At 47.8% G+C, this 23,511-nt stretch overlaps 1 protein-coding gene across 2 annotated transcripts in view; it reads left to right on the top strand.

Moving 5' to 3' along the window:
* The window catches only part of LOC8052701 (transcriptional adapter 2-alpha), a 42,336-nt gene extending 21,690 nt beyond the window's left edge, over nt 1-20,646 (top strand). For both annotated transcript variants that reach the window (XM_029976472.4, XM_042293502.1), the window contains 5 exons: nt 5,931-6,152; nt 12,169-12,329; nt 13,667-13,748; nt 14,793-14,866; nt 20,284-20,646. In XM_029976472.4, coding sequence (XP_029832332.2) covers nt 5,931-6,152; nt 12,169-12,329; nt 13,667-13,748; nt 14,793-14,866; nt 20,284-20,475 — 731 coding nt within the window. In that variant the 3' untranslated portion in view covers nt 20,476-20,646. The remainder of the gene's footprint in view (nt 1-5,930; nt 6,153-12,168; nt 12,330-13,666; nt 13,749-14,792; nt 14,867-20,283) is intronic.
* Nucleotides 20,647-23,511: the final 2,865 nt, after the last annotated feature.

Below are 23,511 nucleotides of genomic sequence, written 5' to 3'. Positions count from 1 at the left end.
TCGAAGCGGCCTTAGGATGTTTTACGTCTCCACAGTCGTCAGCGTTTCCCAAGGTGCCTCTCCGACGTCGCTTCGTGTTTACCCTGGCCGCACGCAAGGTCTACGATCGCGGCATCCGTGGCAGGAGCAACAATAGAAACGTCCGCATCGACAAGCACGAACGAATCAAAGTTCTCCTCGGTGGCTTTGCCAACATGTTTTCACACCCTCCTGTAGAGATCGTTGCAGCTCCAGGAATTGTGTGCCGGCTCGGCAAACATGCTCACGGGAGAAAATCTAATGGTCGCAAAGCAATTGGTGATCTTTCATCTTTGGGTTGCAAGCCCGCTTTCTTTTGCATGAGAAACTTCTCAAACCCGTCCAATACCTTGCTTGTTCTGCCAAATCGTGGACAGTGTCAAACAGCCAATGCCGGAATGTCGAATTCTTTGGCGATTTCAGACTTGGGCCGGCCACCTTTCTCAACCTTGCGGATTTAAGTGACTTTTGGTTAACACTCCCAATCTCTCATACGACACACATCTGCACGTAGTATGCCACAGGTCCGCGTGTCAAGGGCTCCTGAAGGGATGATCTCCTCCGGGCTTCGTCGCTCCCTTGACCCAATTCCGACGAGAGCTGGGTAGCATTGGCCGCGGGCGTTGCGTGTAGCGTCGAAAGTGGTTGCTGCTTTTGCTGCGCCACTGCTTTCTGCCAACATCCCCACATCGGCACATTGGCATCGAAAGCGGCGCTCTGCGCGCTTGGCCCTCCATTGCCATTTTTCCAGTTTGCCGTTTGCCTCAGTGGAAAAGGGAGAGGCAATGCAAGGGTCTCCATGTGCCCCCGTGTAGGCTTGCATGCTTTCGGCACCGCGGCCTTCGTAATAAGCGTGGTCGGCCGCCGATATACTTAGAATGATCCGGTTAAAAATGTGTGCATTTTGGTCGGGACCACTTTGATCTTCGAGAAAAGTGATAATTCGAAAAAAGCGATTTCGTTATAACGAGGGATTAACGTACAACCTTTCACAGTTGTTTCTATCCTGTAGTCACGCTTTTATGGAACCTCCTTCCAGCCTCTGCGTTAGCTTTATCTGACGATGTCACCTTTAAAAGTGTCCAAACAATGTCGGTAGTATTTTATTAACAGCTGATTATTTCCATCCTTAGATGTTGTTTCTTCTTTCTGTTTGATACCTGCAACCCGCTCCCCTCTGCAATGCAGCCCCAAGGGTATTTGAAATAAATAAACAAACACTTCGTGGCAATTTCTGTAAGTACTATCGCTGCGAGAGTAGTTGTGTGACCCCCCCAAGCAGAGCCGGATTAAGGCATTTCAGGGCCCTGGGCTAAGGACGCTTCAGGTTCCCTAATGATGATGATGATGGCGACGATGATGATGATAATGCGGTCTGGTTAAGGCAATGAACCTGGGAAATACTGCAGTTTTCTTTAGTTTTTAATCAATAGAAAGTAGAGTCTATATTTTTTAGTGTCATCGACACATTCATTACAGCTCGCGTTTGATTATCGTCTAAGGGATAACTTGTTGAGTTTCGATTGTCAACAATGATCGCTCTGCCACGTAGGCATAGACCGAAGTGCAGAACAAAACCTTTTCCATGAGAAACATATTTTATTCAAACAATCACGCTCGAAATTGAATGAAAGTGCAAAAAGGTACCGCAAATATACAGGTATTAACAATATTTACAATGCAGATTTTAGCTATACAATGCGTACATATCGCATATTATACACAATGCAATGATATCTGTGATTTGTCAGTTTCCCTACGTTGCAAAGGAACGCAAAGGGCCATCATGTTGGACCGTTTTACATGTTTCCGTGCAATAAAATGAAAGAGGGAATAAACAGCAGTGTTTGTCACGGGTGTCTTAAATACAACAATTATTAACACAACCAGCAAAAATCTGAATGCGAACTAACTTTACATTCAAAACGGCATCTTGCGGCTCTTCAAGCTTGAAAATTCAGATATCGTCTCGTCAAAAGATATCTGCCGCAATATATCCCTTTCGATAGACATGATGGCTAGAGAATTCAACTTTTCCTCGCTGAGAGTGGAGCGAAGGCAATTCTTAAGCACAACTTCAAAAATGACCGTTCGCTCTCGCAATTCGATACAGGAATACACAGGTATATTCTAAGGGCAATGGAAACACTGGGGAAAACGCTTACAATGTTTCGTTCCTGCAGAAGTTGTAAAAGTCCTCGTGCACTTGTATCCGTAAAACGCAACTCTTCAGATAGTGCGAGAACCGGGGGCGGATGCAGGAATTTCCTGAGGGGGGGGTCAGGTGTTGGTCAGCGTACCATATGTTTAGGAACCCCCTCCTCCTCTCCTTCGTTTTATGCTCTCAAATTTACACAAGCAGAAATCAAGAGGGGGGTCAGGGCATCCGGACCCCCCTCTAAATCTGCCCCTGGCGAGAACTGAACGACTTCAGTAGAAAAGGTCAACTCAAGATCCTCCTTGTAGGTTTCAGCGAGCCTATCAGCTTGCTCTCTTAGTTTGTCTTCGCTTCCAGTTTCTTTAAGAAGTTTTAACGACTGAAATTTTTCACAGAGATCGGTATATGCGGCTTTCCGAGTCCTCAGCGCTGAGCTCAGGTTGTTGAGAATCACAAAAACGTGTCTACCTCGAACCTTCTGCTTCCATGTGCCCTCGCATCCTCCTCCACTGCCGTGAGTTGCCTTGAGGTGTCTCGAGTGAGTTTACCTTGGTAACACTGCTCTACGCTTAGTGCCATTGCCTTCTCCTCGAAGGCTTCAAATTTAGGCCGGAGAGAACTCACAAACCCGTCAAGAGAGTTGAGCAGGTCAACAGCCGTTGATAGGTCTAAACCAGGTCTCTGAAGTGCGACACTGGTCTTGTCAAAACGCTCCAGGATCTCGTTCCAAAACGTTGCCATAAACGCCGTTTCAAGCTTAGACAACTTCATGAGAAGAGATCGCGCTTCAATGCGAATGTCGCAGGTCTCTTCTTTGTCGCTCATCATAGTCTGCAGACAATTTTGAATACGCCTGAAGTTGTTTACAATTTCTTTGCACGAATCAGCGTGCCTTGACCACCTCGTGTGAGGTAGGCTTTTCAGGACAGATGGCTCTCCTCCCTGTTCTAGACTGTTGATAAAATATCTCCAGCACTTTGGGGAGACAGAAAAAAATACGTACAACTTCTGAGTAAGGATAAAAAACTTCACTGCGTCCGTACCTAGTAGGAACTCGGAGTCAACACTCCGAGTTTCTACTAGGTTTAAAGAGTGTCCCGAGCATGGAACATAAACAGCGAGTTCGTTTTTCTCTTTTATCTGGGCTTGGAGACCCTTATACTTCCTTCCCTGCCATGTTGCTGGCATTGTCATACGACTGACCCCTGCAGTTACCAATTGAAATGCCGTTCGTATCAAGAAGGGATAGTACTGTGGCTGCCAGGTACTGCCCAGTGTGCGATTCAATTGGAACAAATCTAATGAACCTCTCGGGAACATTACCCAGCGAACAGTACCGAAGTACAACAGACAACTGGTCAACATGGGAAATGTCGGGAGTAGAATCCACAATCAGTGAGTAATATTTGGCACGTTGTACCTCCTCGACAACTCGTTTCCTTACGGTCTGCACCATCAAATCAACAAACTCGTCACAAATAGACTTCGAGAGATACGACGGGTGACCTTTTCCCTTGTTGCCGTAGCGAGCGATGTGATCGCTGAGAAAGGGGTCAAATTTTGCGATCACTTCAAGGATCCCTAAGAAATTCCCATTTCAGTGAGAACCGAACGCTTCTTCGCTGCCCCTAAATGCCAGGCCTCGCTCAGCCAGCAATCTAATAACTGCCACGACGCGCTTCAGTACTTCTTTCCACTAGGCGCGTTGGGTTACAAAGTGCTGAACTAACTCTTTGTCAATAGTTGCACGAGCAGTAGAGCGAGCTAGCCACGCAACAACAGCATTTCGATGGTCAATGCTGTCTTCGTGGGCTCTTGCCTTTTCTTCAGCCTTTTTCCAATCGCAAAACCCATCCGTCGCAAAAGGACTGTTTGATGCGGCGAACAGCTTGCACATGAAACAATACACAGACCCGTTGGACTGAGAGTACAAGAGCCAGTGTCGCTCAAATACCTCCCCGTTAGCGGCCTTCCTCACAAAAAGTTGAGGGGACAGATATCGTTTCTGGCTCGTGTACTGTCTCTCTGAAGTGGGGTAATATTCCGATTGATTTTGAAAGTACTGCGGTCCTTTCTCGATACACGCGGTTCGAAATTTGTCAGGCACAGTATCAGGCCACTTAGCTGGATCGCTTTCAACGCTGATGGATCCTACCTCGAGAGGTTGCGGAGTCAAATTTCCACGCACTCGTCAGAATCGCTGGGCGGTGACGCAACTGTTCTTGTGACATCCTCACTTCCATGGACAGCGACCGGCTCAGTACAGTTGCCCGCAGACAGTCTCCAACGCCTGTGGAACACTGTTCAGCACGCTTTTGGAAGGGCTCCTGGACCTTGAGACAATTTCCCGTGTCTGTGGTGGCGGGTTTCTGGGTGGTCCGTGGTAGCAGAGGCTCACGCGTCACAGGAAGGGGACAGGGCAGAGGAGGTGGGTCAGCTTCTTCACCAGTGTCTTTGGCATGATCGGTGGATTGCTGCACTTGGGAGTCAGCTTTTAGTTTTGGTGATCCCGATGGTAGAGGCTCATTCGAAGATGTCTTAGGGCAACTGGCTAAATATTTAGTCAGCTTTGGCAACCTTTTCTGACTTTGTTCCCTCTCGAACTTCGTTTTTCGTTTAGCAGCTCCACTCAGATACTTGCGACCTGACATTTGGACTCTGACTTGGAAGGATTTGTCTCGCCGGAAAAACAAGGCCTCATCATATAGCGAGTTTTCGTAACTTTGAACAAAACGCTAAAATATGGTTGGTGCAGACGAATGAAGTGATATGATTGGCTACCTTCTACTCTCACTCTCTTGTTCAACAAAATCGGCCAATCTGCAACTGAAACGTAAAGTCCAGTAACTATAAGACCGTTATTCATAGGCTGTTCGAAGAGTTCCCTTTCTTTCTTTTATTTCTGGGAATCCTGAAAATTACTACCATGTGCTGCTTTTTCTTGGAGGCTGATGGTATCTCTAAAGGCTTGTCATAGGCAGGGCTTCCAAGCTCATTGTTATGGACAAAACTCACTTCCCTAAAAAGTCGTGTATCGAAAAGGAATTACTCCGCGCCACCCGGACTCAGCTTCTCGCGAAGTGGAATCATGTGTGCATCCTTCGGCATAAACAATCGTGCACTTGCCTAGAGGGCCACTATTGTTTGTAAAACTAACACACCGAAATAGCCTCAAAATAAAAAGATTTACCATTCCCGTCTGGTTTAAACTAGGGAGTACTCCGGCAAGACCACCGCGGAGGCGGCATGCAGCTTTGTTCCCTTCCCCAGCAGCGTCAAAGGCCGCACTTTCAAAGTGTAAGCGCTGCTCAAAAACACGTGTTTTCGCGCACGAGACTCGAGCTCGAGTAGCGTAAAGGGGGAGGTGTTTATGACATTTCCCTTCCTGATAAAAAAAGAAAAGAGGAGCGAAAACCCCAGATCGTGGGGCCCCTCGCGTGTTTTCTTCGTTTGCTCGAAGCCGTTTTTAAAAGAAAGCGGACAAGCACCTTCAAGGGCCGGTCACCCACCCAAAGGGCCGGCTTTGTACAGGGACAGGGGTGTGCTACGTGAAGTGCGCGTTCCCTCTTCTCGAATGCTGCGGCAAAGCAACATCGCTTTCCAAAATATTTTTAAATTTCGGCTTTTTTTTTTTTTCTACGAGCTGCATGGGGGCCCCCAGAAAGTCGGGGGCCCGGGGCTGCAGCCCCCTGAGCCCCTACCTTAATCCGGCCCTGCCCCCAAGCCCCCTTCTCCACCTCTCTGGTCCGCACAGAGCTGCAGCTGGCCATGGTGGAGGTGTACCGGTCACGGCTGCGAGAGCGTGCGAGGCGCAAGTGGCTGGTGCGGACGCACGGGCTCGTCAGTGTCCAGCGCACGAGCCAGAGCTGGCGCCGCTACGGCAGCACCCTCGGGGAGCGCACAAGCTCCCTGCTCGCGCGCTTCATGCAGCTCTTCCCGCCGGACGAGTTCGAGTTCTTCGTCGAGGGGCTGCACAGTGAGTCCACGCCGACTTCCTTCTTTGTCTTACACCTTCTTGGCGGCCTAAGGCTCCTTCAGGCGCTTGCGTTTGCTTACGACCGAGTTCTCGCGATCTCTTACGACGAGCAAATGCGCCGGTGCCATCTACGAGGTGACCCAGGAACTGCATTTTGCTAGGGTGAAGGTTTTACGGTATGTGCGAGATCTAATCTATGTACCATCTGTGCAAAAGGGTGGCTGATAGCACGGTCAAGGGTTTTCGAGCCAGAGAAGAGGGAATGATGCGCGAAAAGAAATAGAAAATATACGAAAATACCAAGTGTTACACGGCTACCTGATAGGCGGTGCTAGAGGGCTCTCTCACTGTAAAAGATTTTAAAGGGTATTTCAACGAAATTTGGAATATACCCGTCGTGTGCAGAAAATGGCTGAATATGATCCACAATATCCGTAAATGACAATCACATGTTTGTATTTTGAGCCTGATGGCTGTATTTATTGTTATAAACGGCCCACTCTGGCAAGCGTTCGGAGAGCAGTCAGCGAAGAGCATGTCACATCTGGCGCAATCGTGACATAGTCTGTCTCAGGAGGAGCAAAGCTCCAGCGAGTCCGACGTCGTCGGGATGCCCTAGCCGTTCCAGCCACTGAAGCGGTTGAAGCATGCCAGCGATAGGGCCACCACAACTAACCCCTAAGCGGCTTTTGTGTGAATTTTGAGTGACAAGTTAATCTTCTATAATCTTGTGAAGGGTGAAGGGAGAATAACGACGTCTGGGACACACAAAAAAAAGTTCTGTCGAGTGGGAGTTCCTCCCTCCCCTCTTCTCTTGTGCTGGCCGTAGAGCTGTCGGGATGACGTCAGGTAGGCGGGACAGTTATCGTCACTACCTGTCAAGGTTTCTAGTTGGGCATTACAAACGAGGTTTTAGCGACATCCACCAAATGCTCTTTGCTAATCGTTTAATTTGTTTTAAAATTCCTTTTTGTGTCTTTTTTAACAAGATATTTTTGTGTCCGATGTGATACTGTTCCTTTGAACATGTATAGACTAAAGAATAAGTGCCGAAATTTCGTTGTAGTACCCTTTTAAGAGGTTTTAAGGCACACAGTTGTAAGCAATGGTGAATGTTTGAACCAGCTTTTATTGTTTTGCATGAAAAAGGTCGGTTGGCCCTTCATGCTCCAAGCAGATTTCTACCGTAATATCTTGAGAAATAGCCCACCTAAAATGGAGAGCAAATCAATTAAAAATTAAGTGTTTAAGAATGCCATTTTTGTACTTTGCAATATGTCAAACTTGTTATCGTATTGCGAGCGACGAAGCACAGATGGCTGTTCTCCCCAGTCAGCAATGATTGCTCATTTCCAGCCATAGCTGGCTAGCCTCGTTTTGGCCAAGGCCACCGCGGGCTACGCACTGCAATTACTAGAAGTGGTTTTGAAAAAAAAATGGCAAATCATGCTAAAGACAGGGACACACTTGAAGCCATCCGAACAGGTCTGCATATTTTATACTACTGTTGAGACTGGCTATAACGAAGTCGGTTATAACGAAATAGTGACTACAGCGAAGCGATCACGATTTCCCATTCCCTTTTGCACTTCGTTATAACCGAAGTCGGTTATAACAAAATAGCAGATATACTGAAGTGATTTCTGATTCCCGGTGACTTCGTTAAAACCGGTCTCGACAGTAGCGAGCATACCTCGGCAAACTTCACTCATGAGGGCCCTCACTCACCCTCACTCACCCTCATCTTCACAGGTGAGTTGAGGGTGAGTGAGTTTCAGAACCAGGAAAATTCATGAGTGTAAGGGTGAGTGAGGGCTGTGAGGACCGTGAGGGCAGTGAGGGGTGTGAGGGCCTTGAGTGCGTGAGGGCGGTGAGTGGCGTGAGGGTCATGAGTGCGTGAGGGCGGTGAGTGTGAGGGCCATGAGTGCGTGAGTGGCATGAGTGCGTGAGGAGTGTGAGTGCTTGAGGGGTTTGAGGGCCATGAGTGCGTGAGGGCCGTGGGGGCGGTGAGTGCGTGAGGCCCTCTTCAGATGGTGCAACTTTCTCAGCAATTTTGGTGTTGCTGATAGGTTGTTCCTTAGCTTTTCCTAGATCGACACGAATGGCTGAGATCGGGTCCGGCTCGAAACAAGCGAGCAACTCGGAACAATTTGAAGACCTTTTAAGCGGCTGCATCCAATCAGGGACGCTATATTTTCACGTGATACCTCGTGCCGGTGATGATGACCACAAAATACTTGGTTCTGGTTTGAAATTGATCGTTTTTGGAAATAAACTGTTTCAGAAAGATGCATTTGTATTCTCAAGGAGATTTAAAGGCACAATAGCACGTTTATAGCATGTAACTGTGTGTCTAAATAGTGCAAGAAAAATAAAATTTCATGATGATGATGGCAAATTGCAGCAATTGGTTGCTGCGTGTGAACGCGGGCGGCCTGTGTTGCTTGTGTTGTGACGTCACGTTTCTGGGAGAAATTGCCCCATCTGAAACGAGCCTGAGTGGCGTGAGGGCCATGAGTGCATGAGGGGCGTTAGGGCCGTGAGGGGTGTGAGGGCCATGAGTGCGTGAGGGGCGTGAGGGCGGTGAGTGGCGTGAGGGCCATGAGTGCATCAGGGTTGTGAGTGCGTGAGGGACATGAGGGCGGCGAGTGGCGTGAGGGCTACAAGTGCGTAAGGGCCGTGAGGGCGTGGGGGCCATGAGTGAGTGAGGGCGGTGAGTGCATGAGACCCCCTTCAGACGGAGCATCTTTCTCAGTAATTTTGCGGGTTGTTCTCTAGCCTTCCCTAGATCGACACGAATTGCTGAGATGGGGTCTGGCTTGAAATAATCAAGCAACTCGGAGCAATTCGAAGACGTCTGAAGCGGCTGCATCCAATCAGGGACACAAAATTTCATGTGATACCTCGTGCCGGAGATGATGACACTGAAAGACTTGGCTCTGGTTTGAAATCAATCGTTTTTAGAAATAAACTGTTTCAGAAAGGTACATTAGTATTCTCAACGAGATTTAAATGCATAAAAACATGTTTAGAATGCATAATTGTGTCTAAATATTGCAAGAAAATTAAAATTTCATGATGATGATGGCAAATTGCAGCAATTGGTTGCTGCGTGTGATCGCGGGCGGCCCGTGTTGCTGGTGTTGCGACGTCAAGTTTCTGGGCGAAATTGCCCCATCTGAAGCTGGCCTGAGTGGCATGAGGGCCATGAGTGCGTGAGGGGCATTAGGGGTTTGAGGGCCGTGAGGGTGGTGAGTGCGTGAGGGGTGTGAGGGCCATCAGGGCGGTGAGTGGCGTGAGGGCCATGAGTGTGTGAGGGCGGTGAGTGCGTGAGGGCAGTGACAGCCGTGAGGTTCAGTGAGGGTGAGTGAAATGCTGAGTGTGAGTGTGACTGTGAGGATGAGGGTGAGTGAGGGCCTGAAGGTAAGTGTAGCTGTGAAGGTGAATGAAGGGCTTAGGTGAGTGTGGCTGTGAGGGTGAGAGTGAGTGAGGGCGACCTAAAATGCCGACCTCTGGTAGTGAGTTACAATCGCACTGCCGGTGTCACATCAATGAGAAATACTTTATTACTTCGAAGTCTTGCACATCGTCACAGAATTTCTCATATTTGTCGCTTTCATAAAAATCTATAATCATATTCTTCAACTCAGTGTGCAGCTAATAATCCCACCATCGTTTGTTTCCGGATGTCTTGATCATTGTCACAAAGTCGGTGTCCCATTTTGCCACTCCAATTAATTTTTGGCATCATTAATTCCTAGAACTTCTAATGATTGGAATCACTTACCTGCATCACTAACACCAGTTGGGGAATACACTCTTTTTCCACTGCTATACCTAGCTACCAGTTCCCTATTGTTTGAGTATTTATTTTTTTGTTACATTGTTACTATTGTGCTTCACTTTTTGTACTTTTATTTCTTACTCCCCTCTGTAATGCCTCCCTGAAAGTAAAATAAATAAATACTTTTTGTTGGTAAGTCTTCTCTCGGGACATATAAGGTACTACATAGTGACGAACATCCTCGGAGCGGTGCACGTTACGTGTAATTGAGTTTACTTGATTATCAGCTTCGTGGGTGATGTTATAAATGTTTCATTACTTTTCTTTTCTTTTCTGTGTGCCATCTGCTTACAAAAAATTTAAATATATTTAAAATTATGTTAGCAAATGACCATCTGCTTATATAATTTTTTTTTTTTATATATCTTATCATTAGTGTTGGGTAGTAACGCATTACTGTAATTTCGTTACTTTTTTGGTAACTTGTAGCTGTAACGAGTTACTTTTTTTAAATGTAAGTTGTAACTGTGGTTCTATTACTTTTTTGTGAGGTAACGATGAAAGTAACGACGTTACTTTTTTTCGTTACTTTCCAGTGTTTTATGAATAATATATCACTGAACGAGTACAATTTAGATTTTCCTTGCACTTTTCAAATCGTCTATTCAGACATTTCGAGTGTCAAGTTGGCCTTGCACAAACTTGTGAATATGTTCTTTCTCACGAGTCACGACCCGAATATAGCCACGTGTAGATTTCATGAAAACAAATCTAGTTATCATTTTGCACGCGCTTGTACTTTTAACTGAACACTTAAGGCTTGTTCACACAGACCCGTTTTCTTACGTTACGCTACGAAAAGTCGCCAGGAAATGTGTGCTTCGTATTAAGCGTGGCAACTAATTCAGGGAGATAGCCTAGCACGCGGCATTCGAGACACAGATTTTTCGGTAACGTAGACGTACCGTAAGAAAACGGTACAGTGTGAAAAGTTGAAACGAGCTCAACTCCTTACGTTACGTTATGACGAGCCTTGTGTCCTTCGTTGCCACAGTAACTCACCATCCTAGCTCGTCGTCACCGAACCATTCGTGTATAGAATGTCGCATGCCAGGCTATCTCCTTGAATTTGGCGCCACGCTTAATACGAAACGAAGCACATATTTCCCAGTGACTTTTCGTAACGTAACGTAAGAAAACTGGTCTGTGTGAACGAGCCTTTACATCTTAGTGTCTTGAACCACTATCTACATTGCGGTTTTTCTTTTTTCTGTGAAAACGCTTTTTAATCGGGTGAATCAACCGTGAAACAACAATACACGCGGAGGGCACTGCGCATGTTTCGTATTTTGATCAGCGCCAGTACTCCGCGCTGCGCATGTTTCATATTTTGATTTGCGCCACTACTCTGGCGTGGAAATTTTCAAACACTAATTTCGAGAAGTAACTTCTGCTAAGTTACAATATGAAGTAAAAGGCATACTTTTTAATTTTATGCAATAAAACTTGGTGAAGGGCGTTTTCTAGTTTTTCCTATTTTTTTTTTTGTGTTATAGAAAAGTAACTGAAAAGTAACGTCGTTACTTTTTAAAAGTAACTGTATCTGTAATGAGTTACTCTTTTGTTGCGGTAACTGTGACGGTAACTTCGTTACATTTTTCAGAAAGTAACTGTAACTGTAACGAATTACTTTTTAAAAGTAACTTACCCAAGACTGCCTATCACGTGCCTGTGCAACAATGGGCCCCAGGTTGGGTGCGCATGCCTCTTCTGCATGGGAAGCGCTGCCTTCCTGCGTCCCGGCATGCCTCGGTCATCCCCTCTGAGTCTGAATAAAGAACTATAATTATTAGCCAAAAGCTTGTGTCTTGCGTCAGAATGAAGGAGTGGACGACCGACTCGGGTGGTGATGGGGGCGGCAGGCAATAAGCAAGGGGCTCCGCTCTTTTTTTATTACCTTTGTTGATGTCAGGTGCACGTTATGGCTATGTCTTCTTTCTCGTTATACAACGCTTCTGGATACCATGCTCATGCTTTCCCCTTTAGCTTACTTTTTCTTCTCCACTCCCTCCTTCTCTTGCCTCTCCTCCCCGAGAGGATAATCCCTTTTCTTCCGTGAGGATCTGCTGCCATGCAGAGATCCGAGCTGTATGCCGGCATTTGGCCGTCCGAATTTGCACTTTAGCCCAACAATAGGCAGGCCTAGGAGAACTTTGGGATGTTCCAACGCAGGTGAGCAGCTTCTGAAGCAGCAGGTGAAGCTGCTTCAGGAGTCCAGGCAGGCGGGCCTCACGAGGCTGGACAGCATCCACCTGTACAAGCAGTGCAGTCGCTGGAGGGCCGCCCACCGTCCCAAGCACACGGCCTTCAATGAGCTGCTCTCGCACATCAAGGTGACGGGGTTCTCTGGCTGTGTCTCCGCATTCCTGTCTTCTGCCTCTTTTTGCATCTCTTTTGTGACAAAATGGTCGTTTGGTGAGGGTGCAGAAGAAAGGTGGGATTGCCTGGCCCATGGCTGTTGGTCTGCACATGGCTCAGATATTGTGTCTAAGCTGGAAAAGCATTTCACTTTGGTCGTAGGATTTTATGTGGGAAGTTGAGTGGTTGGTCGGTGAAGTTCCACTTTAAGGGGAACCCTGCCAATTTTTTATAGCCTTCCATTTGGTTGAAGATCCGCAGACTGCATCAATAACCCTTTCTCAAATGCTAACCGAAATATTTTATAAAAATAAAAATTTTCCGTGGAGTTATTCAATTTTAAAATTATGCCGTCTGCGTAAGTACCAGAAGACGACACTCTACTGGCAACATTAAAAAATCCCTTCTTTACCTTATCTGTGTACGTCAGCAGCCCCCCCCCCCCCCCCCCCCCCCTCACCACCCTTCCCTACTCCTTCTCAAGAGCTGTGCTCTAATTCGGCGTTATAGGGAGTTAAACGGCTTTCACTTTTTTTTCTGGGAACATCCGATTTCTAGTCCTGGAACTAGAAGTGAGATGCAACGACTGACAGATGCCGCCATCTGTTGATCATCGGCTCATTCAGACGACATCTATTGTTTGCAGACGTATGTGTAGTTAGGGAGAATGAGTTCATATTTTCTTGCTAATTACTTGGTTAAGTTTATTCTTCGAAATTTTTGTGCACAAAATGCACTTACTGCATTTCTGTAGTAAGTCATAGCTTAATACTCTAAGAAGCCGATGAGCCGGCGCACCGCAGGTCTCACACTCCATAGACTCGGAGACACTTTCTGAGGCTGTGCAGTCAAAGCTGTGGGTGCTCAGGCGCTTGTGCACCCTAAGCGCGGATCAAAGTTATGCACACGCACTCTTCTTCAGAAAGGCAAGAGAAACCTGTCCTTAGGGTGTTTTTTAATAAATTTGTGGTTAATGGAAGAATGGGTTCTGGTACTGCACGGTACTGAAAAATGATAATTGCATGAAGTGCTGACCAGGGGCGGATGCAGGAATTCCCTGAGGGGGGGCGGGGGGGGGGGGGGGGGGGTTTGTTTTACGCCCTAAATTTTACACATGTAAAAATCAAGAGGGGGGTCAGGACATCCGGACCCCCCCTCTAAATCCGTCCCTGGTGCTGACATTGTAACATACCAAAGAGTTTGCCTGACTGCGGCTGACTTGCCTGTAACAGGAACCACCCTAACTCCGGGTAGCTAGCTACCTTGGAAGAGCTCCGCCTGTGACCTGCAAAAATGCCGCATTCTGTTTCAGGACGAGACGTCGACCCAACTCTGGCTGCAGAAACAACTGGTGAAGGATGCCTGCATGTCTCCAACGTCTCCCAGGCTACTTGGTGAGAATTGGTTTACCACGCTGTCGGCACAACGCATATTCAGTGTCTGGTATAGATCAGTAAGACCTCTTGTCTTCTGGACAGTACTTTGTGTCCTGCCCATTGCTGGATTAAAGCCACTGTGACCTGGAGCATGTTGGGGTGCCTAACTGTACTGTTTGGTAAACATTTAAGTAAACAGTTTGTTCAAAATTATTTTAGTATCATTTGGATAGATTTTGGTGTTTGACTTGAACGAGACATAAAATAAATTGTGTTTTAGAGACTGTTCGATCAGGCATTGGGGTTCAGACTAGGAAGCAATCAATACAGCATTGGGCACCCTGGTTTCCATTTAGGTTTTTTTCATATACCCGCGATCTTAGTCTTATGTCACAAGCGACTGATATCACTGCTGGACCGTGTGTCTTGAGGGGTAGTTTCCTTTTTTATCTTGAGCCCTTTGCATGAAGTGCTTCTCAGGTGTTTTACGCAATAACTTAAAAGGCCCACTGACTCTGAATGCCATATTTCTAATGTCCACGAGAACTTTCTACTAAGTGGCACGACTTGTTGTGCGCACTTGACTATCTTGGCCTCGCAAGGTTTCTTTGGAGAGCACTACCATATTCCAGTTGTTTTCACATTGCTTACAATGCCAAGATTTTGAACTGTGGTTGGTGCTTGCAGTATTGTCACAGTGTGTACTCTGAGCTTTTTGCCGCCTACAGTCCTGTTTTGTGCACAAACTTAAATATTCTCACGTGACAGTGTATGTCCTTCTTTAATTTGCCAAACTCACCCTGCAGAGTGGCAGCTGACCTTTTAGCTAAGATGCTTCATCAGCACTTAACACCAAAAAGTTTCTTGGAAAACATTAGCCGCCACTTTTGAAGCCTTTCTACGTCACTGACAGCTGAGAATACGGTGTGGTGATGATAAGCTGTTTCGGAATCGCCTGGCAAGGTGCTTTTCGTGTGTCAGCAAATAGTGTAGAGGTTTTCGGCCATTGGCTTGACTTTGTGACGGTGTAATGATAACCCCAACCCCGTCTGGTGCTTCAAGGTCGTCGTCGTGCCCCGCCGTTGCAAGTGGAAGGTCTGCTCGGCTACGAGAAGCTGACACCCAACGAACGCGAGGTAGTGTAACCACGTTTGCATTATCCTCTCGATACGGTCGCAATACACACGAAGGTGGTTGCGCGATCATTGACCGCTCAGTACTGGCGGCGGCGTGAAACGGCGCCCGTGATGGCTTGCACGCCTTATCTCGCGTCTTACCCACGTGGTCTTGCCACGCTTGGTTCAGAGAATGCGCACGCCGCCACGACCGCTGCTTTATGATACTGCTCGTACCGAGCAGTCGACAATTGCGGAGTCGCCTTCGTGCGGATCGTGACTTTATGTCCTTTACCTGCATGGCAGGTAAAGCGCATAGAGTTGCGAGTCACAGAAATTTCGGTACATATGCTAATAGACCTATAGCTATATTACTCCAGCATCAAGGAGAATGCAGAGATTGGTATTCCACGCACTGTACGTGCTGGCGTCAGCAGTGGCAACTTTTCTAAAGCAAATACCTAAAACAAATGGCATCTTTCACGCATGTCCGTCGTTTTATTTTGGTTATTTACTTCGAATCTTTTATACGAGGAAGGCGTGCGCGTGTGGCGCGTGGAGTACGAATCCCTGCATTCTCCTTGGTGCTTGGGTAATATAGCAATAGGTCTATTATCATAAAACAGAACTTACCAACAGGTTGAAGTCTGTCTCGTTTGTGGTTGGGGGACCAGTCCAACCATGAGTGAACATTTTCATATTTCAGCATAAAAGCTACGTCATGGATAAAACATTATTAACAGAACTTTACCTCAATATCTGGAAGTAATGCATACAGATTAGTTGTTATGTACCGGCGCCACCGGCAGGTGGAATAAGCAGCCGATGCCGCGAGCCTTGTGACAATCGCGTGCTAGTGAGAGCTCGGGCACTTGTTCCTGGACCGAGAACCGCGATGGACGCACCGTCCACACTCTAAAGCTGACAGTAAAGCTTGTATTTATCAATTGGCGACGAGTGAAAGGAACGAACCTGCGGCTTTGAGAAGATGGCGACTCACGGCACCATGGAAGCGTTCTCGGGAAAGGGGTGGTCATCTTGGGCGGAGCGGCTCATCTACTACTTCGAGGCCAACGGCATCAGGGATGGCACCAAGAAACGGGCCGTTCTGCTAACTCTGTGTGGTCCCTCCACATTTGAAACGGTCAAGGCATTGGTGGCTCCCAGGTCTCCAAGTGAGTTGATTTTCGAGGAGATCGTGAATTGCTCCAAGCACATTTTGATCCCCGGCCGGCAGAACTGTTCAGCCGTTGCAAGTTCCAACGGCGAGATCAACAGCCCGAAGAGTCAGTGACCACTTACGTCGCTGCTCTTAAGAAACTTGCAGCAGACTGCAATTTTGGGAACGTTCAAGTGACTCCGACAACTAGCACAGCTAGCCTTTCCGTCTCAGCGCTAGCTGCTGGGGCAGCCGACGGCACGGTCAGCATGGTCACAACAGCGGTTTCCAGCAACGCGACGATGTTACCCATGGACATAATGTTGCGCGATCGTTTTGTTTGCGGTCTTCAAAATGAAAATCTCCAGCAGCGGCTATTTGCGGAGCGGGACCTTACGTTTCTCAAGGCGTCCGACATTGCCGTACGAGTCGAGAGCGCCAAGGACCACCAGCGGCAAATAAAAGCAGATTTTCAAGAAATAAACAAAGCAGAAAAAACGCGTCCGGCGCATCGTCGCCAGGAGAAGACGACGCCATCGTCCCCGCCCTGCTATCGCTGCGAAGAACTCCACAGTCCTAGTTCTTGCAAGTTCCGAACATCGCAGTGTCGGTACTGCAAAAAGATGGGACACATCGCGAAAGCTTGCTTCAAGAGAAAGAAAAACAACCAAAACTCCGTACAGGCACTCGAACCACAGGAAAATCATGGCCCCTTTACGGAACCGTCAGGCACGCTGGGTGACTTGTACGCCGTAACACCGCGGCGGGAGCCGGCAGAGAAGGTTATGATAAGCCTGGAGGTTCAGGGTGTTCCTCTCAGATTTGAGGTGGACTCGGGAGCGGCGTTTTCTTTGATCAGCGAACAAACTTTCCGAGCAGCGTGGCGAAGAAACCCTCCGGAATTTACAGACGATAACATCGCTCTGCGTACCTGGTCTGGGGAAGGCCAGGTACGCAGAGCTCTCTGGGAACAATTCACGTCATGGTCCAGTTCAAGAAACTGAAAGTGAATTTGCCTCTTCTTGTGATGAAGCACCCCGGATGTAAACTTCTTGGGCGGAATTGGTTTGCAGCCCTGGCAATTGGCCTCAGCGGCGTGCACCAGGTGGTGTTGGACGGCAGCCTGACAGCCACCATCGAAAGGTACGGGTCAGTTTTTGACGGAAACCTGAACGGCTACAACGGACCAGCGGTAAGCCTAGAACTGGAAGACAACGCGTCCCCCAAGTTTCTACGAGCTCGCACTGTGCCATTCGCGCTCAAACCAGCGGTGGAAGCCGAGCTGTAACGTTTCACGGAACAAGGCATCCTTGAACAGACTCAGCACTCGAATTGGGCAACACCCGTTGTAGTAGTAAGGAAGAAAAACGGCAGCATCAGACTTTGTGGTGACTACCGGAGCACCGTCAACGCTGTGACGCTCAAGGCGTCATACCCACTGCCGACAGTGACAGAGGTGCTCGCAAAGCTGCGGGGAGGGAGAATTTTTTCCACCATCGACCTGGCTCAAGCATACCAGCAGTTACGAGTCACCGAGAACACAGCTGACATTCTTACCATCAACACGATAAAGGGCCTTTATCGTGTCAAGCGACTTCCTTTCGGCGTCTCGGCAGCACCAGCCATTTTCCAGAAATGCATGGAGACAACACTTGCAGGGATATCCGGTGTCAGCCTGTATCTGGATGACATCATTGTCAGCGGTGCCACAACCTCGGAACACGCCCAGCACCTGAACCTTGTCCTATCAAGACTCCAAGAAGCTGGCCTGCGAGCAAACCGTGAGAAGTGCCTATTTGGCGTTCCTGAGGTCACTTACCTGGGGCCACACGATCGATGCGGTTGGTGTTCATCCAACCAACGACAAGATCAAGGCGTTCAGGGAGTTGCCAGAACCTACGTCAAAAGCCATGCTGCAGTCGTTCCTCGGAATGCTCGCATTCTACGACAGGTTCTTAGAAAACTGAGCGACTGTAGCCTGCGATCTCTACAGACTACTAGCCAAGAACGTCCCTTGGCACTGGGAAGAGCGCCATGCCCTCGCTTTCCGGAAGTTGAAAGAGTTAATACTTCGCAAGACAACGTTGGCTCACTACGATGAGTCAAAACCACTGCTTCTGTCCTGTGATGCGTCACCATATGGCGTCGGCGCAGTTCTTGCGCAGGTCGACCACGAGGGCAGGGAAGCTCCAATCGCATTCGCGTCAAGAACTCTAGGGGATGCCGAGAAAAATTACTCACAGCTTGATCGAGAAGGATTAGCAGTGGTGTTTGGGGCGATGCACTTTCACCAATACATCGCCGGACGAAGTGTCGTTATTATCACCGATCACCAACCACTGCTTGGCATCTTGGGACCGCAGAAGCCGGTACCACAAGTCTTGTCACCCCGAATGCGGCGATGGTGCGTCAAACTATCGGCGTACGATTACAAACTCGTGTACAGGCCTGGAAAACGACACCAGAACGCGGATGTTCTAAGCCGTCTGCCCCTACCTGACAGTGACGACGAGCCTTGCTCACCGGGAGACGTCCTGATGATTGAAGCCTTGACAAGTTCTCCGCTGACAGCAGAGAAGACAGCAGCCATGACATGCGCGGATCCGATTCTGCCCCGCGTCTACGAGGCTGTGCAGCAAGGCAAGCTTCATGAGCTCACGGAAAAGGACTTTACCGCGTACAGAAAAAAAGGCGCAGAGATGTCCACTCAAAGAGGATGTGTCATATGGGGATCCCGGGTGGTCATACCAGCCTTGGCACGTCCTGAAGCCATGAATTTAGTGCATGCTGGACACAAGGGAATTGTGGCCATGAAGTCATCTGCACGCAGCTATGTGTGGTGGCCTGGCATCGACCGCGACATAGAGGATGCTGTTGGCAGCTGCCCCATCTGCCAAGAGTCCAGGAAGATACCAAGCAAGGCACCGCTTCCTACGTGGGATCACGCATCACTTCCTTGGGACACGCTGCATTTGGACTTTGCAGGCCCTCTGGAAGGAAACATGTTCCTTGTCATTGTAGATGCCTACACGAAGTGGCTAGAAGTGCGAAGCATGACTAGTGCCACATCTGCAGCGGTCATCAAAGAACTCCGAGGTATGTTCGCAACTTTTGGACTGCCTCGCAAGATTGTTTCCGACAACGGAAGCGTCTTCGTATCCAAGGAGATAACAGACTTTTATGAAAAGAATGGCGTGAAGTTTGTGACCAGCGCTCCGTACCATCCAGCGACAAATGGTCAAGCCGCGCGCATGGTTTACGAACTTAAGCAAAGTTTGACAAGAGAAAAAACGGGATCGCTGTCACTGAGAATCGCTCGATTCCTGTACAAACAACACAACTCAATTTGCAACTTGACAGGAAAAACACCAGCATTCTTGATGTTCAACAGGGAGCTTGCTACTAACATCAGTAGACTCCTTCCTCGTCGAGAAAGTAGTCACAAGGAACGAGATATGGAAAAGACACCGCCGTCTAGGGTGTTTTAAGAGGGACAGGCAGTCTATGTCCTAAACTTCAAAGGAACCCCCAAGTGGATCCAAGGGAAGTTGACCAAAAGACTTGGAATTCGCTCCTGGCTGGTAGAGACAGCAACTGGATCAACCCGCCGCCACGTGGATCAAATAAGGCGTCGATTTACGACATCGACTCCATCGGCTGAGTGGTCTGTTCCTGCTCCTGTTTCGGACTCTCAACAGGATCACCCTACCGAGAGATCGTCATTTCAAGATAATTCCGAGACGACGCCGGAACATACGACAGACGCCGGAAGCGGAAGAAGGGAGCAACCTCCAAGAAATAGGCACCCTCCAGAACGCTATGGGAGCTACATCTGAGGGGGAAGAGGTGTTATGTACCGGCGCCACCGGCAGGTGGACTAAGCAGCCGATGCCGCGAGCCTCGTGACAATCGCGTGCTAGTGAGAGCTCGGGCACTTGTTCCTGGACCGAGAACCGCGATGGACGCACCGTCCACACTCTAAAGCTGACAGTAAAGCTTGTATTTATCATTAGTCTAATAATCAGCATTATCAGACACCTTCTAGAAATGCTTCGTGACTTCATGGGGTATCTGACCTTTGATAAATTTGGAATGTGATTCGGACAGTTGTTCTTTCGACACAATTTCGAGACGATATGATTTCTGCTTTAGAACCAAATCAAGACTTGGTCCTGAAGTTGCAGATATTTTTTTTTATCTTGACCAAACTGTGACAGACCACTTTGTTTTTCGACTGTCGTTGCTCTTTAATGACAGTGTCACTCTGTTCTTGCGGCAGCTGTGCGCAAACCTTCGGCTGGTTCCGGAGACGTACTTGCTCTTCAAGTCCCTGCTCATCAGCGAGTACGAAAAGCTGGGCTGCCTGCGGCTGGCCAACGCCAGGGCAATCATCAAAATAGATGTCAATAAGACCAGGAAGATTTACGACTTTCTGGTGGCCGAAGGGGTGGTTAGGAAGGAACGTGCCTGACAGCGCCCCCTGTGTGAGAGTGAAGACATGTGACTGGCAGAACTGGACTGCACTCGCCGGGAGGGAACAAATTGTAGCTGTGTGAACGATTTTTAAAGGACTCCATTGCTGGTTGGTCGCTATGTTGAATAAGATTATTTTTAATTTTCTAAATAAAGTGCGAGCAAAGCATGGTTTCTTTCTGAATTTATCTCAAGGTCTGCTACCACCCTTCCCCCCCCCCCCCTCTACCTCTGGCTTGAAAATCTATATCACTATGCGTTGTTGTTTGTTTCATAACTATACTGTATATGCATGTTGAAAATTGAAACACATATGTATTAGATGGTAGTTCTAAAATGCAAAGGGAGTAGCACCGTCATCAGCAGAACCAAGAAACTCGGCCTGTGATATAGTTTGTTCGTCTCGTCGTCTGTTCTTCTTTCGTGGTAGCTTGCCGGTTTTCGGAAGTACCGAGTGCCAGCCAAGGGATAAGCATCCGAGTGGGCTAGTGTACTCCGGGTTGGAGCACGTGGAGTAAAAGGTCGCGCTGCAGAACCTGCAGGGATCCTGGGTTCAATCCCCACCCCTGCCCGTTTCGATCTGGATGAGCATCATGCTTGCGTGCGGTCGTGTATCACTACATACTGGGTGGTGCATGTTAAAGACCCCATGGCTAGCGGTTGTACTGCACTGCGTCCATTGAGGCTGACTAGCTTCTGGCTATACAAACATACATAACATTATCATTATTATTGTGCCAGCTGCTGCTCCTTTGTATGGCCAACTACCGGGTGTTCTCGCGAAAAAAGAACTGTGTTTCTTGGCCCGTGTAAATAAACTATGCATAGCCAGAAGCTGCAACTTCGTGAGAATGTGACGCTAGGGTTTGGGATAAAACTAGGGTGACCAGACGTCCCATTTTGGCCGGGACAGTCCCATTTTACAGGTCCGCTTCCGCCGACCCGTCTTTTCGTCCCGTTTTCGCAGCAGTGCGCAGTTGAAGCAAGCCGAAAATATGCCTACTCACTACAAGTATATTTTCCACAAAAAAAAACAACAATAACAAAAAAAAAAAACGTAGATACTTTAAAATATTTACTCAGAGAGTAAAATTTAAATCTGTTCTTGCCCACAAACACCTTTTCTTTCGCAGAGACACGTGTGTAGAACGGTTGACAACACTGCACTATTTTTGGAAAATGGCGAAGAAACGCACGTGTGTGTTCACCGGTGAACCCTTGTCAATAAAAGCATTAAAAAGAAACTAGAAGATCGGAAATCTTCGGGTATTACAGTCTGTGAGAGATGGGTGCAAGTCTTTAAAGAGGTGAAAACAGAAAATATATGCTGCACCGAGATTTCTTGGGTCGTGGAACTGGCTCTCTGCTTCCTTGGAACCATATGGCTCCAGTGGAGCGCGTCTTTTCAATTACAAACTCCATGTGGACAAGCGAGAAGTCTCGCCTTCTTGTATCAACCTTGCGAGCAGTGCTACTTGTGCGGTTGAACTTCCCATATAAATGCGCAGACTTTACAACGGAGTCTTGCAGGATAAAGTCCTGCTTAGGAAACCTTAGTCGTCGGCAAAATACGCCCACACCATCGATGGACACGAAGCAGGACCTTCCAAATGAGTGCATGCAACTGCACTCTGAGTGTGACTATTGAAAAGTATTTCTCCATTGGTGCACTTGATGCTGGGATGGCGTGCACGAACTGCGCTACAAGAGTGAGGTACGGAAAGTCGTGCTGGTGGAAGTTCCACCACTCCAGAGTTTCCGCTCTTTCTTTGCTAAACTAGAACATGCTTTTCCGGGACGACTGATTCTCCCGTATTGTTTACTGTTCCTATGGACAGCACTTTTGGCGAGATAGAACATTCTAAAGCGATCTTTAGTGAGAATCACATCTCTCAGATATTTCTTGACGTAAAGAAGAAATGTTGTCCCCGATTGGCACCTTTTACCTAAGAGAGTACTTTTCTCCCGCAAGACATTCGACGATGCAATTCATATTATCACTGACTTATTTACTCTACACTGTGCGGTTTCACATATTTATGGGCCGCCTCGGCAAAAATGTAGATCCATACCCGCGGATATCCGTATCCGTAGCCCCTGGCATCCGCATCCGATCCGCCATCCGCCAAATCTGAATCATTTTTGTCCGCATTCACCAGTTTACTGCCGATATCCGCGGCCAAGGTTCCCGCATCGTCGCCATTTAAGTCCACGGAATGAGCAGTTTCTCTTTGACCTCTCCAGACTTAGTGAGCCGATCCGAATCCGCGGCGAGATTTCTTGTAAGTGACGTTTTGTTATCCACATAGAAACAAATGCACACCTTCACTCCTCCACCATGTGCGGCGTTGGTGCTTGGCGGCATTTAAAAATAATTGTCCTCTCTTGAAATACGCGGATGAGCGATATTATTTAACTGATCCGGGGAGATACGCGTGATTGATGAGTTGATTGCTTGCCAAAGACGCTTACATTAGCGAGGAACGCGGCTATCTGGTTCAGAACGGCGTTTTCGAAGCTTCGAAGATTTCAAAGCACCGAAATGGCAATTCCCATGGCAATCAATACCGATCAGCCAATCGGATTATGAGGGTGTGCTCGCCTGAATATTAGTATCTAATGTATCTAATTTAACGTATCTATGTTTCGAACTGACGATAGATGCCTTGTCTTGCTGCTGTGCACGAGCAGTGTTTTTTTTTTTTTTGTGATTTGTCCGATTGTACAAAGTTTCTCCTATTACTTGCGGGAGTCGTTGAGACTAATTCAGGTCCCCTTACGGAAGCTCAGGAACAACTTATGCTGCAGAGTCTGGCTATTCCATTCCAACTTCAAGCAGGTCAGGCTGCGCTTCTAAATGAATCAATGACAATTGAAACCAATCAGAACTCTTTAGATGTAAAAATAGGAGAGCTGACGACGAGACTCACGACTGTCGAGGTTAATTTGGCCTCGTTGCCGCAGTTACAGATTGATATGGACAGTTTTGATGCCTCCACTATTCGGTTGGCTGCACAAGTCAAAAGCCTGTCCT

The sequence above is a fragment of the Ixodes scapularis genome, unplaced genomic scaffold (assembly GCF_016920785.2).
Source record: "Ixodes scapularis isolate PalLabHiFi unplaced genomic scaffold, ASM1692078v2 PGA_scaffold4__175_contigs__length_147842914, whole genome shotgun sequence".
Taxonomy (NCBI): Eukaryota; Metazoa; Arthropoda; class Arachnida; order Ixodida; family Ixodidae; genus Ixodes; species Ixodes scapularis.
The sequence above is the reverse complement of the archived record's forward strand: the minus strand, read 5'-3'. Positions and strand labels throughout refer to the sequence as shown.